This window comes from Catharus ustulatus, chromosome 4 (assembly GCF_009819885.2).
Source record: "Catharus ustulatus isolate bCatUst1 chromosome 4, bCatUst1.pri.v2, whole genome shotgun sequence".
Lineage (NCBI taxonomy): Eukaryota > Metazoa > Chordata > Aves > Passeriformes > Turdidae > Catharus > Catharus ustulatus.
This window is the reverse complement of record NC_046224.1, coordinates 73,985,271-74,007,024: the sequence shown is the minus strand read 5'-3', so window position 1 is coordinate 74,007,024 and position 21,754 is coordinate 73,985,271. Positions and strand designations below refer to the sequence as shown.

General features: G+C 39.9%; 1 protein-coding gene across 1 annotated transcript in view; it reads right to left on the bottom strand.

Annotated features, from left to right (window-relative positions):
* LOC116995781 (solute carrier family 15 member 5-like) overlaps positions 1-18,142 on the bottom strand; it is a 28,788-nt gene extending 10,646 nt beyond the window's left edge. The window contains exons 1-6 of the mRNA XM_033058740.1: positions 17,773-18,142; positions 15,957-16,179; positions 11,873-12,042; positions 10,267-10,487; positions 7,040-7,226; positions 3,327-3,515 (exon numbers count right to left, since the gene is read on the bottom strand). Of these exons, the coding sequence (XP_032914631.1) occupies positions 3,327-3,515; positions 7,040-7,226; positions 10,267-10,487; positions 11,873-12,042; positions 15,957-16,179; positions 17,773-18,142 (1,360 nt within the window). The remainder of the gene's footprint in view (positions 1-3,326; positions 3,516-7,039; positions 7,227-10,266; positions 10,488-11,872; positions 12,043-15,956; positions 16,180-17,772) is intronic.
* Positions 18,143-21,754: the final 3,612 nt, after the last annotated feature.

Here is a 21,754-nt window from a genome sequence, read left to right as displayed (position 1 = left end):
ACCCCAGAGTCTCCCCACCTGCTTAATAAGTTGAATTAGAATGACCTCCAGCTTGAAAAACTTGCCAGCAGAAGATCCTGTTTGGATGCTGGGCTGCCTGAAGCACCTCTGAACACAAATGAAACTTTGCAATCACTGTCTTTTACCATTTTTAATTTGGATGTCCAAATGAGAGCTTTGAAAACATATGAAAGAAAAAAATACCACAGACAGTGTTTTACTCATTCACAATAGGAACCAGAAGCCTGAGGGCAAGAGAAAGCAGGAGAGCCTGGGACACCATCTGGAGATGCAACAGTCTGAAGCATTGTACAGCTAACTTGAGACACTAAATTACTTCAAAGTTCCTGGTTGTTCCTCCCTTCTAAAAGCAGGGGTGCAAAACATGCATCTTGGTCAAATTCAGCCTGGGTAATTGCATCCCACTTACTTAAATTACCCCTGCTGTTTCAATAGCCTGATCCAATCCTCCGTTTCCCCACGGTGCTGCTGGGACTATTAAACAGCTGCTGCAATTTCCCCTGGAGACTATTGCATTTTATCAGTGGGCAAAGCCATCCCCAATATATCCTCTAGCTAACAGAGGTGGAGTTTCCTGGTTTAAACCAGGCTAGGGTTACAAATTCAGCCTGTCAAAGGCTAGGGAGAACCTTATAGCACTGGGAAGGAGAGCAATACCATTGTTTTAGTTTATTTTAAAGACTTAGTAGCAGATATTATTCTAAGAGATGCTCATGCCACCTGAAGCAGATGATTATTCATAACTCTTATCAACAAGATAATGAAATATCTTGTATAAACACAGCTCAAAGTATCAGGGACCAAGTTATACAATAGCTTGGGTTGGAAGGGACTTAAAAGGCCATCCAGTTCCAACTCCACTGCTATGGGCATGGACACCTTCCACTAAACAAGAGAGCTGAGAGCCCAGCCTGGCCTTTAATACTGCCAGGGATGGGAGAGTCTCTGGCTAACCTATGCCAGAAACTCACACTCACAGAAAATAATTTCCTCCTGATATCTAATCTAAACCTACTCTCAGTCTGTTCACCTGTGTCCTGTCACTACATGCCCTTGTAAATAATCTCTATCTCTCTTGTAGGCTCTAGTCAAGTACTGAAATGACACAATTTGGTCACATGGAAACCTTCGCTTTTCCAAGCTGAACAACCTCAATAAAAGGGATCCTAATGAAGATAAAGAGGTAAGTGTGCCAAATCTAACTTCTCTAACCAAGCTCTTCAGAAATGAGTTATCTCCTTTCTCCCCTCAGCTTAAAAGAGTGAGCATTTCCCTCTTCAGCTTGGATCATGTACTTGCAGGTCCAGTAAATTATTATAATTGAATTTGACCTTCTGCATACAAAAGGCAGTAAAATGTCAGGAAAGGTGAGACAGTTCTGTAAGTGTCTGTGCTGTCACTAACATCCATGGATTCACGGAATGGTTCTGAACAGCAATTCAGCTCAAACTGAAGCAGAAAGCCAGAGCTCAACTCAGAAGTCTGAATGCAGAGCCTGATGGCTGCTGGAGATGGTTCAGTAGCCCTCAGCCACCTGCACTGGGCTGTGCTACAGGGCAAGACCTGGGGAAATGCCAGGCTCTAGTCCAGCAGCAGCGGGAAGACTGCAGAGAGCACTCCTGCCCTGCCAGGACACTCCAGACACCAAGCTGTGCCACCAATGGAGGCCATCCTCCCCATCAGCTCTACAGCATTACTTGATTTTAGGCACCTCCCTTCAGCTGTTTGTCCGCAAGTCTCATGCTCAGACTTAGCCCCATTTTAGCTGGGTTTTTAAGTCACACCTCTCACTGCAGCTCTAAGCACGAGGCTTCATCTCTACTTAAATGGGGAAGGACAGCTTTTCTTCCTAAGGAATCCTAACCACAATCCTTTAAAAAAGACCTTAAAAAATAAAAAAAAGGAAGAAAACCCCTAAGAAGGAGTTTTATTTCTTTTCTAAAGGCTAATGCAATCTTGCAGTCATTGGACTCCAGTTGTGTCCCAGTGTCCTAGATTAAAAGGCCTTATTCTACCAGCTTTTGCATGAGAAGACTGTAAGCAAGTCACCTCCTAACCTTTTTTTTGTTAAGCTAAACAGAGAAGGTCACAGTTTTCAGTTACACTTAGCCTGTAACCTAGAAACCAAATTACCTGCCTAGAAACCTGTCTCAGTTAAGTACTTGAGAGCTATCAGATGAAGAGGCATTATGAAAGTGCTAAGTATTTAAAACTAGGAAAATTACCTTTTCAGTGACAGACTGTGACCCACAGCTCTCAGTAGTCTCAGAGTATAAGAATGAAGCTGAGACACTGCCGTTATTTCCCACTCTTAAATAAAAACCTGAACATTTCTGGGGTTGTACTGGAACACACACTGGAACACAAGAGACACTCAACCCATAGAATTAAATGCTTGCAGAGATCAACCAGTCAATTACTTTACCTGTGTCTCTAAGTGAATGCTGCTAAGATTATTTTTATAATACTAACATTTTTTTAAAAAAAGCTCTGCAAGATAAAACACTCTAAGCACCCTGCATGCTCCTCAGAAGAAAATAAGCCTCAAATATCAGAGTAGACACAGAAAAGCAAATTATGGAAAGCAGGAAAGGTTCAGACTCACAATCAGGAGTATGACTACATAATGTGTGGATGGCAGGCACAAGCTGAGCTTTGAAAAGCAAGTGGGTTTGTCTCTGGCTCTGTGTCACAAGCTAAGATGTGATATCTGTGGAGGCATGTTCCCATGACTCCCAATGGGAGCACTGACAGAAACCTCACAGCTGCCTACACCATTCTCTGGGTTAACCTGTCACTGTCACCTGCCCACATGTGCTCTGTGAAAAACATGTAATAATTCTAGTAGCTGGGCCCAAAAATCAGAGATGTTCAATTGCTTCACCTTGCCCTGGCCTTTAAGGTAGTCAGAGCACAACCACGGCTGAGTTCTCATGGGTGTTTTGGTTCCATCTTAACAAAATCATCACAGGAGCATTCAGGTCAGAAGGGGTTTCAGGAGCTGCTCCAGTCCCTGTCCCTGCCTGAAGCAGGTTCAGCTCCAAGACCAAACAGGTGATTGTGCCTGCCAGGACCTGGCTGCACTGTGCTCCCTTCCAGTTAGTCTGAAACATCACTGCTCATCCTGACTTACAGCCAGCCAGACAAATTATGCTTCTCTGAAGCAGGTAAAGCACAGATCTGCTCATTAAGTACATGGAAGAGAGCCAGGGAAAAAATACCAGATCACAGTAATTATTTTTAGGAAGCTGATACAGTTCTGAGCACCAGGACACCCTTGCTATAGCCTATTTGATTATACTTACAGGAGGGAGTTACCAAGGCTTCAGCCACTCCAAGCAGGATGTACTGAGGAGCCAGGTGGAAGCAGGGCATGGAGGACACCAGGAGAACCTCTTTGGAGAGGGTCTGCTCCACCTGAGGGAAGTGCTTTCTGTGGATTTCAGAGAAGCCAGCCACCATCACAGAGAGTGCAGCACACAAGTGACCTACAACTGGGCAAACAGCACAGAGAGTTTTCACCAAGGACACATTACAGAGCCATCATGGGCTTAGAGTGAAGCAAACTCCTAAAAAATGCAAAAGGCGTTTCCTACCCCCACCCCAAATCATTTTTTTTCTGAATACCTAAACATGAATGGAGCGCTTGCTATGTATATATGGCAAAAGGACACCAGTTCAGCATGGAGACAGAGCTCAGAATAAATGAGAGAAGAAAAACTCCTCTGAAGACCAAAGTCACAAAGAAGAACTTTAAATTTTTTTGAAGATAGGAGGAGGAGGAGGAAAAGAAGGAACAAATGTCCTTCCAGATAATACAAGAGAAAGGGTAGGAACAAAACTACCAGGCAGGAAAACTACCAGGAAATTCTTGCAAAACTTGGATGTATTTTAACTACCCCACACTTCACACCCATTGCATATAAGATAACAATATATTAGCTTACATTTCTTTATGTTGGCAGTATGAAATGGTTGTATCCTCTCAGAAAAGAAAAACACAAAGAAATCAAAGTTTGTAAGCAAGTCTCAAAACAGGAATTATCTATACCTCTCATGGTTTGAGTTCCCATTGATTTTGACTGAAATTCTGATTTACCAGCATTTCTAAGCCATCGTGTAAGGAGAATTTGGTTGCTTTTGACAGTTTTAGCTCAACTTCTTGGACTATACTTTCAAGCCTTCATGACTGGTAATTGCTACACTTATTAGATTGGACATCAACAGTCAAAAGCTTTTGTTTCATATTGTATTTATAACATATATACACTTTGTCTTTTTTAGTATCAGGACAGCAGAGATGAAACACTCATACAGCTAAGTGGCCTTAGCATTGCTGTATTTTTGTAGGCCTCTGTTTCCTCTCTCACACTTTTCTTCTACCACAGTTTTCCTGAATGTTCACAGCTTTAAATATCCAACCCCCCTGCCTAACCTGAGCCTTGAAAGCTGTTTTGCTGTTTAGGCTCCTCTAGTGCTTAATGGGAGTATCAATGAATTATTGCTTGAAAATTGATGACAGGAGGGAATTCAGCAGTGTTTTCTGGCCAATGCACCTTATCACAGTCAGGTATAAAGCCCTCAAGGAGCTTCTTGGAGCCATCCAGAGCCAGAGTGCTCCTACTGAAAAATTATGTTGGTACTAAAGAAACCTCCAGCAGTTCAGTATTCCTAACAGTGCAACAAACTTGAAGCATTTTCCTTTGCTAAAAGCCAATACATTTCTTGAAAAGTAACCTGTGAGTGCTCAAAAATTTCAACTTTTTTTTTCTCTCAAGACTTTATGTGGCAGAAGAAAAAAAAGAACCTTAGAGATACAGTTTTCATCCTTACTTTTCTCCCTTTAGTCCTCTTCAAAATGAGGGGCTTGGAATGACTGGCTGAGGCTTTGGTTTTACAGGAGAACAAGCTGGTTTAATAATATTTAGGGGTGATTCTGGGACAAGGTTCTTTATATTATATGGAGACTAAGGTCGTATTAGACCTTTACAAATAAACCAGAGAGAAACACATTCTAGTTTTTTTTTTTTTTGTAGACCCTTAATAGAGAACAATCAGATATTTCAGTTGTCTGTGTGGTTCATACTTGAAAATTGCCATTTTTAACATGCTGAAAAATTCCAGAAAACTATTTAAATTCCTTCTTCTTACAAGAGTAGAATTAAAATATAGTTACAGGCTGGCTTAACACCAACTTCCTATTTATACTTCCAATTTTGTTGCTGAAAATAATTGAGAACCTAATTAACTGTTGGCAAAAATATTGGCACTTAGAGGTCTACCATACTTGCAGGTGCAGTCATATACTTAGATATGTAAAGCCATTGCCTGTACTCACAGGTATTTTTATGCCTCAGGTAGTTTATCACCCCTAACAGGAGGCTATTTTGATAAATGAACCTATTAAGAATAAACCACTGCATATATTCTAGTGCTGTTTAACATAACAGGATAGAACATTAATACTAACTTGAAATTTCCATGGTTTAAAGTGAAATGATTATCTGAATGTGCTTTTTGTGTTTTTATGCAGATGTTATTTTAAAAACTAGGCTAATTGCAACCTGCTGTGTTATATGCTTCTGGTTTGTATAAAACTTAATAACACTCTTAATTAGGCTAATTTAGTCAGATTAATACCTCTGTGTGTGTCAGTACTCGCTGTGCTGCCTGCCATGGGGCACTGAATTAATAGCAGCACACTGAGAAAATAGCGGTTTATAAATATTTTCATCTGAGGTTTGCAAGGCAAACTGGAAGATAAAAAATGAGGGAAGTTTAATGAGAGTATCTATGAAAGGGAATAGTTGTAACTGAATACAGAATGGAAGCAGTTTTACTGGTGGCACAACATGGAACTGGCATGTGAGGAGCATTGCAGAGGATCCCTCCAGATCCTAGAACCTAAGAGGTTTGGGGGAAATTAAAAAACCAAACAAAACACATCGGAGTCAAGAGAAGGTAGCCCAACTCTAATTCAAGTTATTGTTGCTTCTAGGCTACAAGCTTTTTCTGGAGTTAGTGTCCATCTACAACAGGCAAAAACCTCATTTTACCACTTCTGTGAGGTAACACTTCAACTTTGGAGAAGCCTTTTTGCTGTGACTGAGGGTACAACAAGGATTTTAATAATGAAAATACTAAGCACTTGAACAATTACCTCATATCAGACATTCTAATGGAAACCTTCATGCTGGGGAGGAAGGCTGTACCTCTCCAAGTAACCTTCTACCTGTGAAATATTCAGCCTATTCAATGAGAACAGCAGCCGTTGACACACACCTTTTTTATGCATACTTTTCTGCACTTTTTCTTTTCCTCATCCATTCTAAAAAAAAAGCTATTGCACATACAGAATTACCCTAGATACTTTTATTTCATTTATGATGCAACTGCAGAGTCTGGACGAAATGGTTCTAGTGGTAATATGATTTCCCTCTTATGAATTGCAGTCCTAACAATAATGCACTTAGAGCATAAAAATCACAGAAAAACAAAGCCTGTATTACCGAGTTATCCGATTCCAAACTCGTCATTTTGAGCAACACATTTCTCCAGTATCAGAGAGCAACTAACTGAAGGGACTTTTAATTTCTAAAAAATACTTTGATTGGAAATTAACTTTGCAAAGCTAATGGATAAAGAAACACATAGAGGATAACAAAGTCAAAGTAGTTCTCAGGCATAAATAGTAAATACTGCTGCTCTCCAATACCAATTTCATATAACGACCCCCAGTTATTTCTAAGTGTGCCTCAAAATTTTTATCAGTCAGAGGAGTCTGTCCTACACAAAACCTATACCTTTTTCTTACTACCTAGTAAGTGTTTTCAGGATTGGCTTTCTTATTCAGTAATTCCTTTGAAACATATTTACTTCTGAGCATCATGCTAAAACAAGTCAATCTTAACATTTATACTCATCTATAATTGTCTAGGATCATCCATCACACTGCAGTTTCTCATTCAAAAACAGAAAAGACATTAAAGCTGTATAAACACATGTATTTTTTACATACCAATGTAAATTGTTGGAGAATGTCCAGTGTCCTTGGAGCTAAAGAGCCAGGAGTTAATGCACTCCAAAATAGGAACAAGAATCAGTAGTGGTACGATGCTTATCACGTTCATTGCTGCAACTGGTAAGAAAAATCCACTGAAGTGCAAGTTGGAATTCATGGTTTGGAGATAATATCCTGAAGGAATCTGTATTGAAGGATAAAACCACAGTTCATGGATAAGATTTTTACTATATTTGGAAACCTCTCCAAGTTTTTCCTTCTGAAGAAGTCACAACCAACTACCTGCTGGCAGAAAAAGGAATGAGCATTCATGAACAAAGCCTTTCAGACAGTGACAATATTGTTCTCTGTCAGATCATAACATTTCCCTTTTATAAGATTTTTCTCCTAAATTTAACAAATTAGGCAACAGTCTAAAGGTTCATTTGATCATCCCTAATTAGAGCCATCAGCCAATACACTAAATTCCACCCAAAACTTCAGTCACTTGACCCAGTGTTTAACAGAACAGAATCTTTAAACAGCAAAATGCAGAGTGATTTGATTTTAGAACTGCAAGGTACATAGAGATTTTGGACTTATGATTGTATGCTCAAGGTAAGAGCACTTTCAAATCTACAGGGAATGAAGATTTGGGTACAGCCTTAGAACCAGCTGAATGCAACTCACAGTCAGAGCACTTACAGAGGACTTCCTTTGACCTGGGGGAACTGAAAACCAAAGACAAAAAGCAGCAGATGAGGAACCTCCCAGTGGCAGCCCAACAGGGTACACAATTAAGTAGATTTGTAAGACTCCCTCACTACAAAAGCAAATAATTCCTCCTGCTTGTGTGAGGCTATACAAAAGAGCGCCTGAGTTTATAATAAAGTGTCAAATCAAAATCCTGATGGCTACTACCAATGGAGTTACAGATTTTTCAGTGGTTTTTTTTTTTTGCTTGTTTGTCTGGGATTTTGAGGAAGTTTGATTAACTAATTTCATGTGGAGCAGGGAGCCATAATCCACACTATTTTTCAGACTGGAAAACTCCAGCTGGAGCAATTCACAGACCACAGTCATGACAGAACTCAACCTAGGACTGGAATTTTTACCCTGTATCTGTTTTTACTGAGTTCTGGATTCCTGCATCATCCTGCACACTCTTCAGTATGATCAGTGATTTCAAACCCAGTAGAATATTGCTGTTTTTTAGTTGGCTGAATATTAAGGTATATTTGTTAGCTCATTTCGTGTAGGGCTTCTCATCAATGGTTATAGTCAGCCCTATCCACTCATAGTCTGTTCAGTGCTCAAAAAGTACTCCAATGATACTCTTAAAAATATTTTTCACCTACAGTCCACCTCCAAAAGGAAATGTAAATTGTAAAAGGGAGCATAAATAGCAACAGAACTATGTATGCTTAGAACTGAGTAAAATTTTGTTGGTTGCCTTCTTCCAATGCTTATTTCAAGTAAGCATTAATTTCTTAATTGGAATTTAAAAAAATCATGAACATGAATCACAGGCAGTCAAAGTTGTTAACTTAATATGAAGGAAACACTATTAATCTTTACAAAAACAGATACTGATCTATCTCTGAGTTTGCAAAAGAGCATTAAACTTATTGGAAATTCTGCCAATGGATTATTTCATTTCAGCAGTGGAAAGACATCTATATTTTCTAGATAAATACTTTATAATAAACTAGATAAATCATAATATCTGTTTAATGCATAACCTTGGTCATGTATGTGTGTCTGTTGGGTTTTGAATTTTTTTTGTTTGCTTGGGATTTTTTGTGCTTTGTGAGGAAGGGAGAGGAGAAAGAATGAGGCAGATGGATTGGAACAGAGAAAGGTGGCATGAAGAAGTGTCAATGAAGCAGTATATGCCACAATATTTGTAAGAATTTCCTTAAGCAGCATTTTAACACCAATGACTAAAAATTAATTTCTGAGCTGGCTCATAAAATTGTGCTTCCAGTTGCCAAAGGGCAACTTAGCTACCTACAACTCCTGCTCAGCCAGGATCATCCAGATAGAAAGGAATCTGAGGGAATCCTGTCAGCTCCAGGGGCTCCTTGACACATCCGCATTTATATCACTCAGAGGAGCTGTGAAAGGACTGCTGCTTCCCACAAATGAAAACCCACCCACTTCCACTGTAGGTACAACAGCCACACAAACCTGTCAAAACTGTAGGATAAACATGCAACCAAAACAGCAAAGACTTTCTGCCTCTCCCCAAAAGTGAGGGAACACTTAAGAAACTGGAAAATTACATTTTTCTAGAGGATCTAGCCTGAGTCTCAGTGCTGGAAACTGTGACATGGCATCATGAGGAGAACAGGACTGCCACACAAAATGGTTCAGCCAGTAAAAAGGTCCCAAGAAAGGAGGAGCAAACACTTATATAAGCTTCTTAATGAGTCCTGACCAAGTCAATTTTCCTTACTTGAGGAGATTAGAGGTTACAGCAAAGCATATTCTTAGGTAATTAAAGCAACTTTGCAAGGCCGCACAGTTGGCAAAGCAACTTTAAGAAAAAATACACCTAGAGAGAATATTAAGCACTTGTGTCTTGGGGGTGACTTCATGATGCCTGTATCCCCAAATGGTCTGTTGGTGTTGAATATTGAATTCTGTAGATTTAAGATTTCCTGGAGTGAAGGGGGAGAGAAGAGGTGCAGAGTCGCTATCAGGGCCTGTCCTTGCTCCCCCGCACACTTTCACAGACAATGCTGTCTGCAGTGGATGATGGGACAGAACCGCTCTTTGCTTTTTACGTTTTTTTTCTGGCTAGCTGAGGCAAAAAGGGGTCTCCTGGACTGTTTTTTTCCCTTTTCCTTGGAGCTGTATGAGGCTGCTCTGGACTGCACACCCAGAGGAGCACGGGGAGCTCCCGCCTGTGGCCCGCAGGCCCGGCCTAGGCCGCAGCCTGGCCCAGCGCTGAGGGCTGAGAACAGCCTGAGCAGGCCGGGCTGCCCTCAGCACAGGACTCTGCTGAACTTGCCGTCTCTGTGGAGCACTCAGAGGTTTTGCTGTTTGGTACTGTTCAGTTTTGTGCTGGAAGTGCTTGCTCAGTTAAATAAACAGGTTTTTTCCGCTCCTCTCTGATGAAGTATTTTTTCCCCAGACTAGTTGAGAGCCCCATTTAGAGGTTTCCTCCCAAATTTGCCCTAAACCAGGACAGCATGTCAGAGGCTATTTCAAGATTTCTGCATAAAAACTCACACACCCACCTGCATAACACACATCCTGTAGAGGATCTGGAAGGTGAACAAGGGAAAGAGTCTGGCCAGTGACTTTGTGCCTTCCACCTGAGTCTCAGTGTACTGGCCCCCGTGGTTCTCCTTGGCCAGGTCCAGCCAGCTGCTCGTGGCCATGCTGAAATAGCGAGATCGCACACAGCATGTCCTCAGAGCACTGAGAATCACCCCAAAACTCGTCAGCAGGGAGCTGTCTGCAATCAACAGAGACGTTAGACACCAGTATGTCTTTACCTGCTGTCAACATAAACAAGCTACTTTGGGAGGGAAAGTATAAGCTGATATGGCCACCTTTATAGGGAGGGGAAATGTCATTACTCTGGAATTCTTGATTCATAACCCAATTATTACAAAAGCGACCCTGTGCAACAGCCACAGAGAAGAGTGTCTTTTATTACCAGTTACTCAACACACCACAAAGTGTTTCTCTGGTTGACCAAGTAAAGTATTCATGTCCTTTGTTTTTTCTTTCCATTTATTGGATGTCTGTTCAATGCCTGCTGAAGTCCAGTAGCAAGGGAGGGGCAGTAGCAAAGTAAGAAGGAAAAGGAGTTGAAAAACCCCTTAAGAGCATTTTCATGGATGAATTTAAAAGCAAGAATGTTCCAAGTAGTATGCAGGACAAAAGAGGAGTTTCCAGTCTAGTACTTGTCATATTAAAACTTATTGACTGGTTACTGGTTCAGGAATTGCTAACTTGGTTCTCAAATGAAATAAAAGTAGAATAAGCACAAAACTGCTCGCTTCAGGTTTGGGAATGCAGGTTCATTTACCTCTGGCCAATTTCCATCCATGCAAATAGGGGTCATAGCACTTTTATGCTTTTATGAGTGTTGGAGCATCTATAAATAAATACTTTCCAAAACCCCAAGTGAATTAAGATTGTAGGATGAAAATGTCTCCCTACTGCCTCTGATGGGGAAATAATTTTCTAGAAATATCAATTGACACCTACTGGAAGCACTTGCCTAAAGTACTAAGTAAGGGCAATTTATAAGATAACTAATATTTAAAACTCCCTAGCTGCGGGGTATTAACCTGCAGAATGTTGCCACTATGGATTAAAATCTCAAATAGCATATCAAAACCTGGAAACAGAGTTGGTAGAGTTTTTATTGTTCTGTAGGACTGTACTAGGCAACTATTCTCACCATTCATTTTAAGTGATGTTTATGTTTCAGACCTGGATTATTTTAAGAATAAATCTGAAGAAAAGAAAAAGTGCAGAATTCCAGAACTGACTGGCAAACAAATGGGACCTGGGCCTCTTCTCAAAGCAGTGTTTGTTTCAGAAATAAATAAAAGACAAAAGGAAATTTAAAAAGGTATTAGCTCAAAACATTAGCAGAGCTTGTAATGGAATGTTTTAAATCAGAGAAATATTATTTTGCTGTGCCCTACACTAGAGATTGGGCATATAGAAAAAGGGAATAAGGAGCAGTAATGTGGTTGGAAAACTAAAACCCAAGGATCTGCAACCAAGCAGGGCAGAGTTATGGAAGGACTAGTTCAGATATGCCAGATTTCTGTTTTGAAAGTCATCTCTAAAGATATTTCCTAAGAGAGAGTTACCTCATACCTGTTTTGGGTTTGTAAATCATTTCACCCCGCACCATGTGAACTGTGATCATAGCCATAAGCCCAGACACAAATGGGATGAGAAAGCCAAGGTTCCTGGCCACGGACTGCTGGATGTAAGAAATGCTGACAAAGACCACTGCTGAATTCAAGTTAACCAGCCAGTGAAACCTGGAACACAGAGACAAGAGAGAGAAAAGTGGAGAGGCTGAATAAAATAAAAGCCTTTACAGAAGATTAAAACATCCAATTAAAGGCATGGTTAAGTGTAGTAATCATGGACAGCATCACTACCATGCACACATTAGCACAGCAATTAAAACAGATTTTCACTCAAATGTCTCAGCTCCAAGAGGTATATGATTAAAGTGAGTGTACTAAGGCAGTAGAGCTGAACAAATTATCATTCTAGTACTGCAAATATTCTTGTGGGTGACATTAATTAAATACCTCAACATTTACCATTTGCACATTTAATATCTGGTAACAAGCTTTGAGTATGAAATATCATGAAATCATATGCTACAAGCTTGAGAGAAATGTCTTAATGCCACCACCCTTTGGTTAAGAAATATTAAATGTTAAAAAATGTAAGAAATAATAAAATTTGCTTTATCAGTTATTAGATGCAAGGCTCAGCTTGAATTTTTGTTGCCTTCTCAAATATCTTGACAAGGAGGTTCCCCAACACAATTTTCTCTGTAATTGGCAGTAGAGGTGCTTCCCAAGTAAGCACTGAGCCCCTCCTAATCACAGGAGACATACAAAAGTTAAATCACACACTCCTGGGAGCAGGTATCTTACCTCTAGTGACCTCCTGCTGCAGTTCGTAACCCTGAAAACAGCACAGTTATTGAACAGTACTGCCCCAATGTGCCAAAGATTAAAGTTAGCAAGCGACTGCAAGAAGAGATTCCTTTGCCTTTGCTGGAGCCATGGCAAAATGGTTTCATTTAAAGGTGAAATGCACAATTATAAAGCTTAATGCATATTACAGGAAGAAGCAAAACTTGTTTTCTTGTTCAGTGCCACTTTGGCATCATGCATGCTGTTTGAACGTAAGTATTTGGACTAAGGAATCTAGAAATACCTTCTCAGTGACAAAAGATTTGGAATTATGCTACTCGATAATGATACACTTGCAGGGATTTTGTACATAAAAATATTGACCCATTCAACTAAAGCTTTTACATATATATATAATTACATGTCTCATTTAGCTAGAACTTGTGTAAAAGTTCTGAACTAATTCTTAACTGACAACTTTAAAGTGAGAAGCTTCAGTTACTGTTTTCCAAACTTTCTAAAGAAGTGTGCCTGAGTTACCTGAAGTCCTGGCATTCTTCATGAGTGCTTGACTGGAAATAGGAGCATCCCAGGAAAACCCTGGAGTACAGGAGAGCACTTTCATTTTTCCCTGCTGCATAGCCATGTACATTAGGACTGAAACATGACGTTGCTGTCCTCTTACAAAAACGAGAAGACAAAAAACCCCCAAACGATGTGTTTAGCAATCCCTACAGCCAAAACAAGAAAGATGAACTAACCCCAACACAAACACCAAAAGTCTGGTATGTGCACTGACAGATCAGTGTTCCTGCCTTTATTACATAAAAGGTCTCAGAGCTCACATCAGGCCATGGCAGATCAGTCAGATACATCAAACTGAATATCCTGTCCAGCTTTGCAGGGAAGAGCTTCTTCCTGAAGCTTCAGCACTCTGAGGCCTCTCCACAATGAGAACCAAAAGCCAGCTTGAGAGGTTCATTTTAAGAATGCAGTCCAGACACAAACTTAAATGCTGCAAGCCCACAAAAACCAAATACTCTTCTTGAAACCTTTTACAGAAATGCATTGGTGGTGAAAACTTCAAAGAAGTAACACGCAGGTGATTCTTACTGAAAAGCATTGTTTATGTTTATACATCTTAGTAGGAGGAAGTCAGTTTTTCAGAGTGCCTATGGAGTTCTCTGCAAAAACAAAGTGAGGGAAAAAATCCCAAAGCAGGAGAAAAAGTTTTCAAAAAGCCAAAGTAAAGTGTATTGAGGAAAATGGCAGAAATGGATCTGCAACATGTGGAAACAAAACAGAGTGAGGGTGGAGAACACCACTGGTCCTATGCTCTCTGCAGGTTTTTACAAGTCTGTAAGACAGGATACAGCTCTGCTCATTCTCACTGTAACCTTTGCTCTCATCCTATGCCCCCACAGACAGAATCCATTTGTCCTGCTGCAAACTAGTACCAGTCCATAACCTTAACCCTGGAAATGCAGAAGGCCCTAGGAAAATGTAATCCAACAGAACCCAAGCTTCTTCTTCACTTAGAATTGCTATATTCTATTGATTTATAAGGTCAGTGTCATAGTAGGTACTGCAGATTAGAACCAAGCCCTAAGATGTGCCAAGCAATCTTCTTGAAAGATTGAATTAGAAAACAAATAATGACCAGGACTTTTAACCCAACCTTTAATTCAGTAATTCTGATTGTTTAAACAGAACTTGGCTAAGATCAGACTCAAACTCATCAAGAGTATGCCATCTCATTTTAAAATTCAATCCCACAACAAACGCCCACCAAGAGAGAACAGGCTACCAAGAAAAAGTGATTATATTCTGAGGGGTTTAATGAGATGAAAAACTATTAGAACCAGCCCCCCATTTTTCTAAACTCTGAGACTGCATTCCAACAGACCCTCCTTGGGTACCAGCATAAAAACTTACTCTTTTGAATTGCATATGTGCCTTTCTTGCTATTTCCAAAGTTCCAAGAACGGACCCATTTGGATTCCCCCAAGGAACTTTTTATTCGTATTATATCTCCTTTGTAATCAACACTGAAAAATGTCACTTTGATTAAACACAATTCTGAATGGCTAAGACCACAGTACAATAAACTCTCCAGAGCTACCTTTCAGAACAACTGATTGCTCTCCAGTCTTAATCCCCCAGAGTCTTATTTAATCAAAATGATGTTGCTAATTAAGGATTAAAACTCAGAATAGAGTAAAAAGGAAGGATTTTTTTTCTCTTCTCTCCTATGCGCAGGTCAAGGAGGCAGAATCTGCTCTAAGGAACTGAACAGTCTCATCCACCTTTGGTAAAGCTACTTTATTCACTGAAGTTTGGATTTAATTTAAAACTCCTTGATATTAACATAATTGGAGGAAAAAAGAATAGCCAGGAAAGCCATCCCCAAAGGAGGAGAGTTCTGATTCACCAAGATCTTCATTGATTCTTCAGCCTTGCATTGTTAACATGCAAATGTGCTCAGTTATTATTTTAATAACCATACATGCAAAAGAGAAAAAAGGGGGAAGTTTAGGACTTTCTTTCACCCTGCCTTGAAGCAGGAATAAGGAGAATCCCACTGCAACTTCCTCACTGCAGGGTTTAACCAGAAAACACAGCACTCTCTATAGGGCTACAGAGCTAAATAATCAACAATTACCTCCCTGGTAATGCATGGAGGAATAAATAGCTAAAACCAAAAAAAAATCCAAACCCCGATTAGAGCAATTTTTTCCTAAAGAATGAAAAATAATTTGACCAAGATACAAATGCTAATTGTTTTATCAGATGCCAGAAGTTTGCAGCAGCAAAGCTGAAATTATACAGCAGATCCCTACAGAGTTTAGTCTGAGACCACTCACAATCCTGACTCCCAGCAAACCAGCAGCCTGTCACTGCAAAACATTCACCCTGATGCAAACCCCAATATATAACTGAATTTCGCCACTGTTAGGGCACAACAGCAAAATATCCTAAAGGCATAGTCATGTTAAAAGCAGAAAATCAAGCAGACTATGTTGTTCCAAAAGCAACAAGGTTAGCAAGGTTTGAGTATTTGGGCTAATTCTTTAATCCTGAAAACTCTGACTGAACGCCTCTGCAGGAGGTCAAAATAGATTATCATCTACTAGCAAAAGGAAAAAGTCAGGGAAAATTTTAGTTCTTGCAAAATCTCCAAGTTTTGCCATTAAAAACAAAACATGAAACCCACCATGCACAGAACCTGTGAATTTCAGCTGTGCATTTCAAGGCAATATCATTCCCAATAGATATTTAGCCAACATTAAATAACCAACCGGTTGAAAAATGAAAGCAGCTCCTTTGGTGCACAGCCCTCGAGGCTGTAGGCACTCAGTGGACACACAATAGCTCTTATTCCTCCTATTCCCAGGCTGGCTGTGAGGAGTGCAAAGTAGAACAAGATTTTCTGCTCCTTTTTGGGCAGGGTGAGAAGGATGTGTCGTCTGTCGATGTAAACGTCTTCAAAGGGGAAGGACACCACAGGTAACAGTGCTGTGCCTGCAATGGAGACCAAATTGTCATTGGACAGGAAATAGAATCAGATAAATAAGGCTTACATTTTTTAGAGCAGGTATGTTGAAAAGACAGATGGAATATCAAAGATAGACAAGAGAAAAGTGCAAAGAGGGAGAGGCATAATTTTGTAGAGAAACAGAAACTTTTTGGATGTTGCTATGTAAAGTAAGGCAATATCATGATGGATCTCCAAGAAACCAAACTTCCTCTGAAATGCTTGTAAGGATTCAGGTATTCTATCAACTGAACCACCAATTAACCAGAAAATCCCCCACAAAACATCCTACAGTGTAGTGCAGCTTTCTCTGTATCTTCTAAAAATCTCAGAATTGGAATAGGAATCATAATTTAAGAAATAGATTTTAGTGGGAAAAATTCTTTTTTTTCTGTAGCAACTTCATAGAAAATATTTACAGAAAATTTAGCTATAGAAGCACTGCCAGGAATTGCATTTGCCACTTCTAGTCTGCAAAGCAAGTCTCTCAGATTTTTCAAGTTCTAATGGACACTAAGTTTAAAACACATTCATATATCAGCAGCACCAGTATTAGCCACTCCTATGACTGTGTATCAAACTTCAATACACCAGGAATGTTTAATGATTTATGCCCAAAGGAAGAAATGTTCTAGTTAAAACAATACCCAAATGCATCAAATTGTGTTTGTGTCTCCAATCTCCTGCTTTAGGAAATGCAGTGAAAGGACAAGTGGCAGCAGGAGATTTAAACCAGAATACCAGGGAACAAACAGTAGAATACAACAGCAACCATTTTTCCAGACTGCTTGAATAATGGTTTTGCAATCAGCTCAAGAATATTTCAGGAATTACTCTGATTTTTTAACTTGCTTTGTTGCATGTCTAAATAAAAATGTGGCTGGCTATTGTAGAAATCAGACTTGCTCAACAACTGGTTGAAGCAAGAAGCATTTCTAGCAACTTGGTTTAATTTGACAGAGCAACCAGCAGATTGTGCTGGGAGATGCCCTGCTGTGGGAGGTCAAAATATGAAATGGGAGATGCCCCACCTGCTACAGAACAGGTGCATTTTGTTTGAGCAGTGCTTTTTTTTGGTAAAAAGTGATCAAAATAATACCCAAGGAAGATTCAGAACATGCCAATAGCAGGCAGGCCCTCGGTGCAGGTATAAGGACACTTAAGGCAAAATTTGTTTATACTCATGTGTTCAAAATACTTTTGCTCTTGTCCAAATAAAAAAGTCTAGTACCTTTACATATAGTCTTACTTCTAACACCAGGTAAGCAGTTTAGAAATCCTCTCTTTAGCTGCAGCCTTGCATTTGTGCCAAATACTAACAACCATAGGGACCAATTTTAAGACTCGAGCATCCATGCTGCCAGCAGCTGACCCAGGAGCCAAGTTTGAGCACAAGACGCACACACCAATGTGGTTTTGTCTTCTTGAAATCACTCAGAAAACAAAGGTGAAAACACTGCAGTGCATTTTGCAGAGGAGGAGCTGAGAAATGAGGAAGGCTGGGGAAAGCAGATGCCCACGCACAACATTTCTGCAAGAGAATTAGGAAAAAGCGAAGCAGCCAGCAGGCTGTGACCCACCTAGGAAGTGCAGGAACATGCAGATGCACACCAGCCTGGTCCTGCCCACGAGGTGCTCAGCCAGCCAGCCCAGCAGCACTGGTGTCAGCGTGGAGGTGCCCACGAAGCACATGTTAACCATGGCAGCCTGGTAGCTGCGGTAGCCCAGCTTGGCCGTGCAGAACAGGATCATGTTGCAGACGATGCCGAAGAAGGTGAAGCGCTCGCACAGCTCCACCAGTAGCACGCACACAGCCTCGTGCAGCTTCTTCTCAGCTCGGGGCAGTGTTCCAGCATGGTAGCTTCTCCCAGGGAGGGGTTGGTGCTCCTTGTCAGCCATGTGGTTCAAATATCCCTTCTCCTGTGTATCTCTTCTGTCTGCAGCAGGCATGCTTGTCTTTTTTTTTTTTTTTTTTTTTTGAGTAGATCAGCTTGAGTTACAGGTATGTTTCTGTGTTCCTCCACTGTCATTTGCAGCCTGGTAAGACTCTCCCTTTGAATTCCACACTCTGCTACTACAATTTCTTAGGCCACCTGTCACTTTTGAGATATTACATATAGGATCAAAGAGTATTCAAAAAACCAAACCCAGACCAATCAAAGAATTACATAAACATTTCAGCTTCTGAATTTAGCAACACTAGGAAGTTAAGTAGTTTATTTAATTAGTTCATTTGGGGGTGAATGAGATTTTCCCCAGAATTGTATTACCTATTAAATTATGTGAATCCAATACTGTATGCTAAACTCAATCTGTATGTTAAAGATAAAGGTTTAAACACACATGAAAGCTAACATTTTCAACAGAATTCAAATAACAGATTGAGAAAATAATTTGGTTAAAATAATCCAATACTTTAATTAGGAAACAAGTGAAAAAACAGTAAAGTAGATAAAGATGGGGGAATGTTTTTTAAGGTTAACATTATCTAATGATTGTGCTATTTCTTTCAATTTCTGGCTGAAATTCAGATAAAGGAAATTATAAAAATAAATAATGCTACTAGGTTTAAATTAGAAAGACAAATTTCAAAATAAAATAAGTTGAATTTTTTATCAAAAGAAAAAAGAGCAACCTAGAAGCAGCCTAGCCCACAGCTGTTTCTTAAGGCAGAGTCTACCCTGTAGCTACAATACACCAGAAGGGGCAGGGACACAGGCAGTGCTCTTTCACAACAAAAGTTATGAAAAAAATAAAGCCTTGAAAGGGACTTAGGAAGACCCAAGCTCACAGTGTTTCATAATCTTCCTGCTACTTCATCCACAGCAAAGTCTACTGATTTCCCAGGTCAGCCTCTCCATTTTGTGGGGCTCATTAAGATCCCTAACACGTGTTCAAAATGTTCCCACCTACCAATAAAAGCACCTCACATCTATCTTGCGCAAATGTAAATGCACGTACACGTTACAGGGAAGGGGAAAACCAGGTCCAATTCTCTAAACAGAGCTCTGTGTGTTTCTGACAGCATTTTTTGAGACATTGGTTGTGCTGCTTGCTTCCATCTGTCCTTTTAACTACTCAAATTTGGCCTCTTCAGATCTATTTAGACTATGAGAACTACTACATCACAAAACAGAAGCACAATGGTATATAACCTGTATGGATAAAGATTGCAAGATTATCTAAAAAAATAAAAGGAACCGTGACTGAAACAAAAAACAACTATGAAGCTGAAATCAAAATAGTAATAGGTTGCTTCCTAAAAATAAATATATTTTTTAAATCTATTACAAGTCAAAAGCAAAAACTCAGCAAAAACTTCATAGTTTTCAGAGACATTCAGCTAGGGATGAAAACACCTGTGACTTATGCCAAGAACTACTTCTGGCTTCTGATCCATGATAGCTAAAATGATTCTCCTTTGAGCAAACCAACCAGAGAAATCAAAATATAGCTCAGCTTAGTTTCTTCATCAAAGCCCAAAGAAGCCAATCTCAAATCAGAACAGGACAGGTATTTTACCTCAAAGGTGCACACATCTTCTGTTGCACAAAGCTACTTTCATCTAACTGTTCATAATGAATTTTTCCTTTTTCTTTTTTAAGCAAATAAAGCTGTACTTAAACATCAGATAGAAAACACAAGAAAACAAATAAACTCTTGTTCTAGGAGACATTTGAATATAAAATGCTCAGTTTTCCTCTAGAGTGCCAAATTTACCTGTCCTCATGTGTGCTGGCAGCTCACAGTGAATCACACCATGGGAGCCAGCAGAGAGAGCAGGGATGGCTCTTAGTCCTCATATGGTTTCTCTCACCCAAATTTGGGGTTACAAGCTGGGAAAAGGGATTGGTTGATTGAGCCTTATAAATATCCTAGAAAGCCGGAAGTGGGTGGGTTTCATGATTACTTCTGAATTGCCTTTGCATGTGATCAATAAGGGTGTGGTGACAGGCACAGATCAATCAGTTCTTGCTTGACATGTTCTGTGCTAGGAAAATGTACAATTCCATGTAACAATAGGATGGTTATTGATTTACTTTTCTAATCACTTTGCAGCAATTATAGGTGGTCAGTCTATTTACTTGGCATGTTTCCTAGTGAATTCTAGTTTAATCACCTGGCATTCAATTGGTTTATTCTTACACAAGGTAATAGAACTGCATAAAGCCTGAAAAACCTCTTTTATTTGCATTAACATATGTAGAACTTTATACATGCTGAAGCTCCTAGAAACTGGACACACAAAATAACTGCTATTTCAAAATGCAGCCCTTCTGGCAGTACTTCTGTCTGCCAGTAAGGACTTTACATGTTTTTTAACAAATCTTCTTTAAAGATCTGAAAATGTGGCAGTCACCTCTTGAAGAGAGGTTTATAAAAATACTTGTTGTCACATGGCACTAGAGGTCTGGGTGTTAATAAAAGAGTTGCTATTTGGCACCCTACCACCCCAGGTTAAAGGTAACTTCTTCTCATGCTAGAATTTGCACAGGAACATTAGGCAAGTGAATTAAGCTGGTCAGGTTGGAACTGAAATTTTCTACTAATTTTCTCTGACAAGGGATAAATGTCAATGTTTTTATTGTAGAGGTGAACACTGAAATTGAAGAGGCAGAAAATCAGTGTCCAGTACAACAGTTCCTCTAGCTAAATGTAATAGTGGCTTTAAACCTCTGTGTTGTAGAAAGGTCAGTCTCTAATTTTTTTAGTAAATTTAATTCAGCTTTACTCTTACTCTTTTAAAGAGCATGTGAGAGGTGTTACCCATCCTCATAGCAGTGGCTGTGGTCCCTGCTAAATATCCAGGGTGGAAACATGATTGATATGGACAAGGCTGACAGTGCAACACAAGGATTTTGACACTTGTAAATAAAAAATTACATGGATCAAATCTTTCTAGTTAGTATCAGGATTCCCATAAACTTGCATGGTTCAAGAAGCTGGCTGACACAGAACTGACACAAAGCAAGAATTCCACAGCTTTTACCATGGTAACTAAAGCAGTACAGGATGTGAGCACACTGAGTGAGTCCAGTGAAGGGCCACGAAGATGCTGAGGGGACTGGAGCATCCCTCACATGACCAGAGGCTAAGAGAGCTGGCACTGCCCAGCTGGAGAAAAGAAGGCTCAGGGGGTTCTTATTGATGTATAAAAATACCTGAACAAACTCTCCTCAGTGGTGCCCAGTGACAGGACAAGAGGCACAAAATGAAACCAAAGGAACTCAATTTAGGAGTCATTAAAAACTTGTGAGGTTGGCAAATACTGAAAGAGGTTTCTCAGAGATGATGAAGCAGAATCTTCATTCCTGAAGATATTAAAAACCTGACTGGAAACAGTGCTGAGCAAGCTGCTGCAGGTGACTCTGCTCTGAGCAGGTGGGATAGAGTAGAAAATTGCCAGAGGTTCCTTCCAACCTCAACCATTCTGTGATGCTGAGCAGCAACACAAAATACTTTGGCAAAGTAGACTCAAAGCAAGATGATAGAAGAAAAAAGTATCTTGCCCAGCTGCTGGGCATGACCTCTCTGAGTGAGAAATTTACTTCACACTCTACG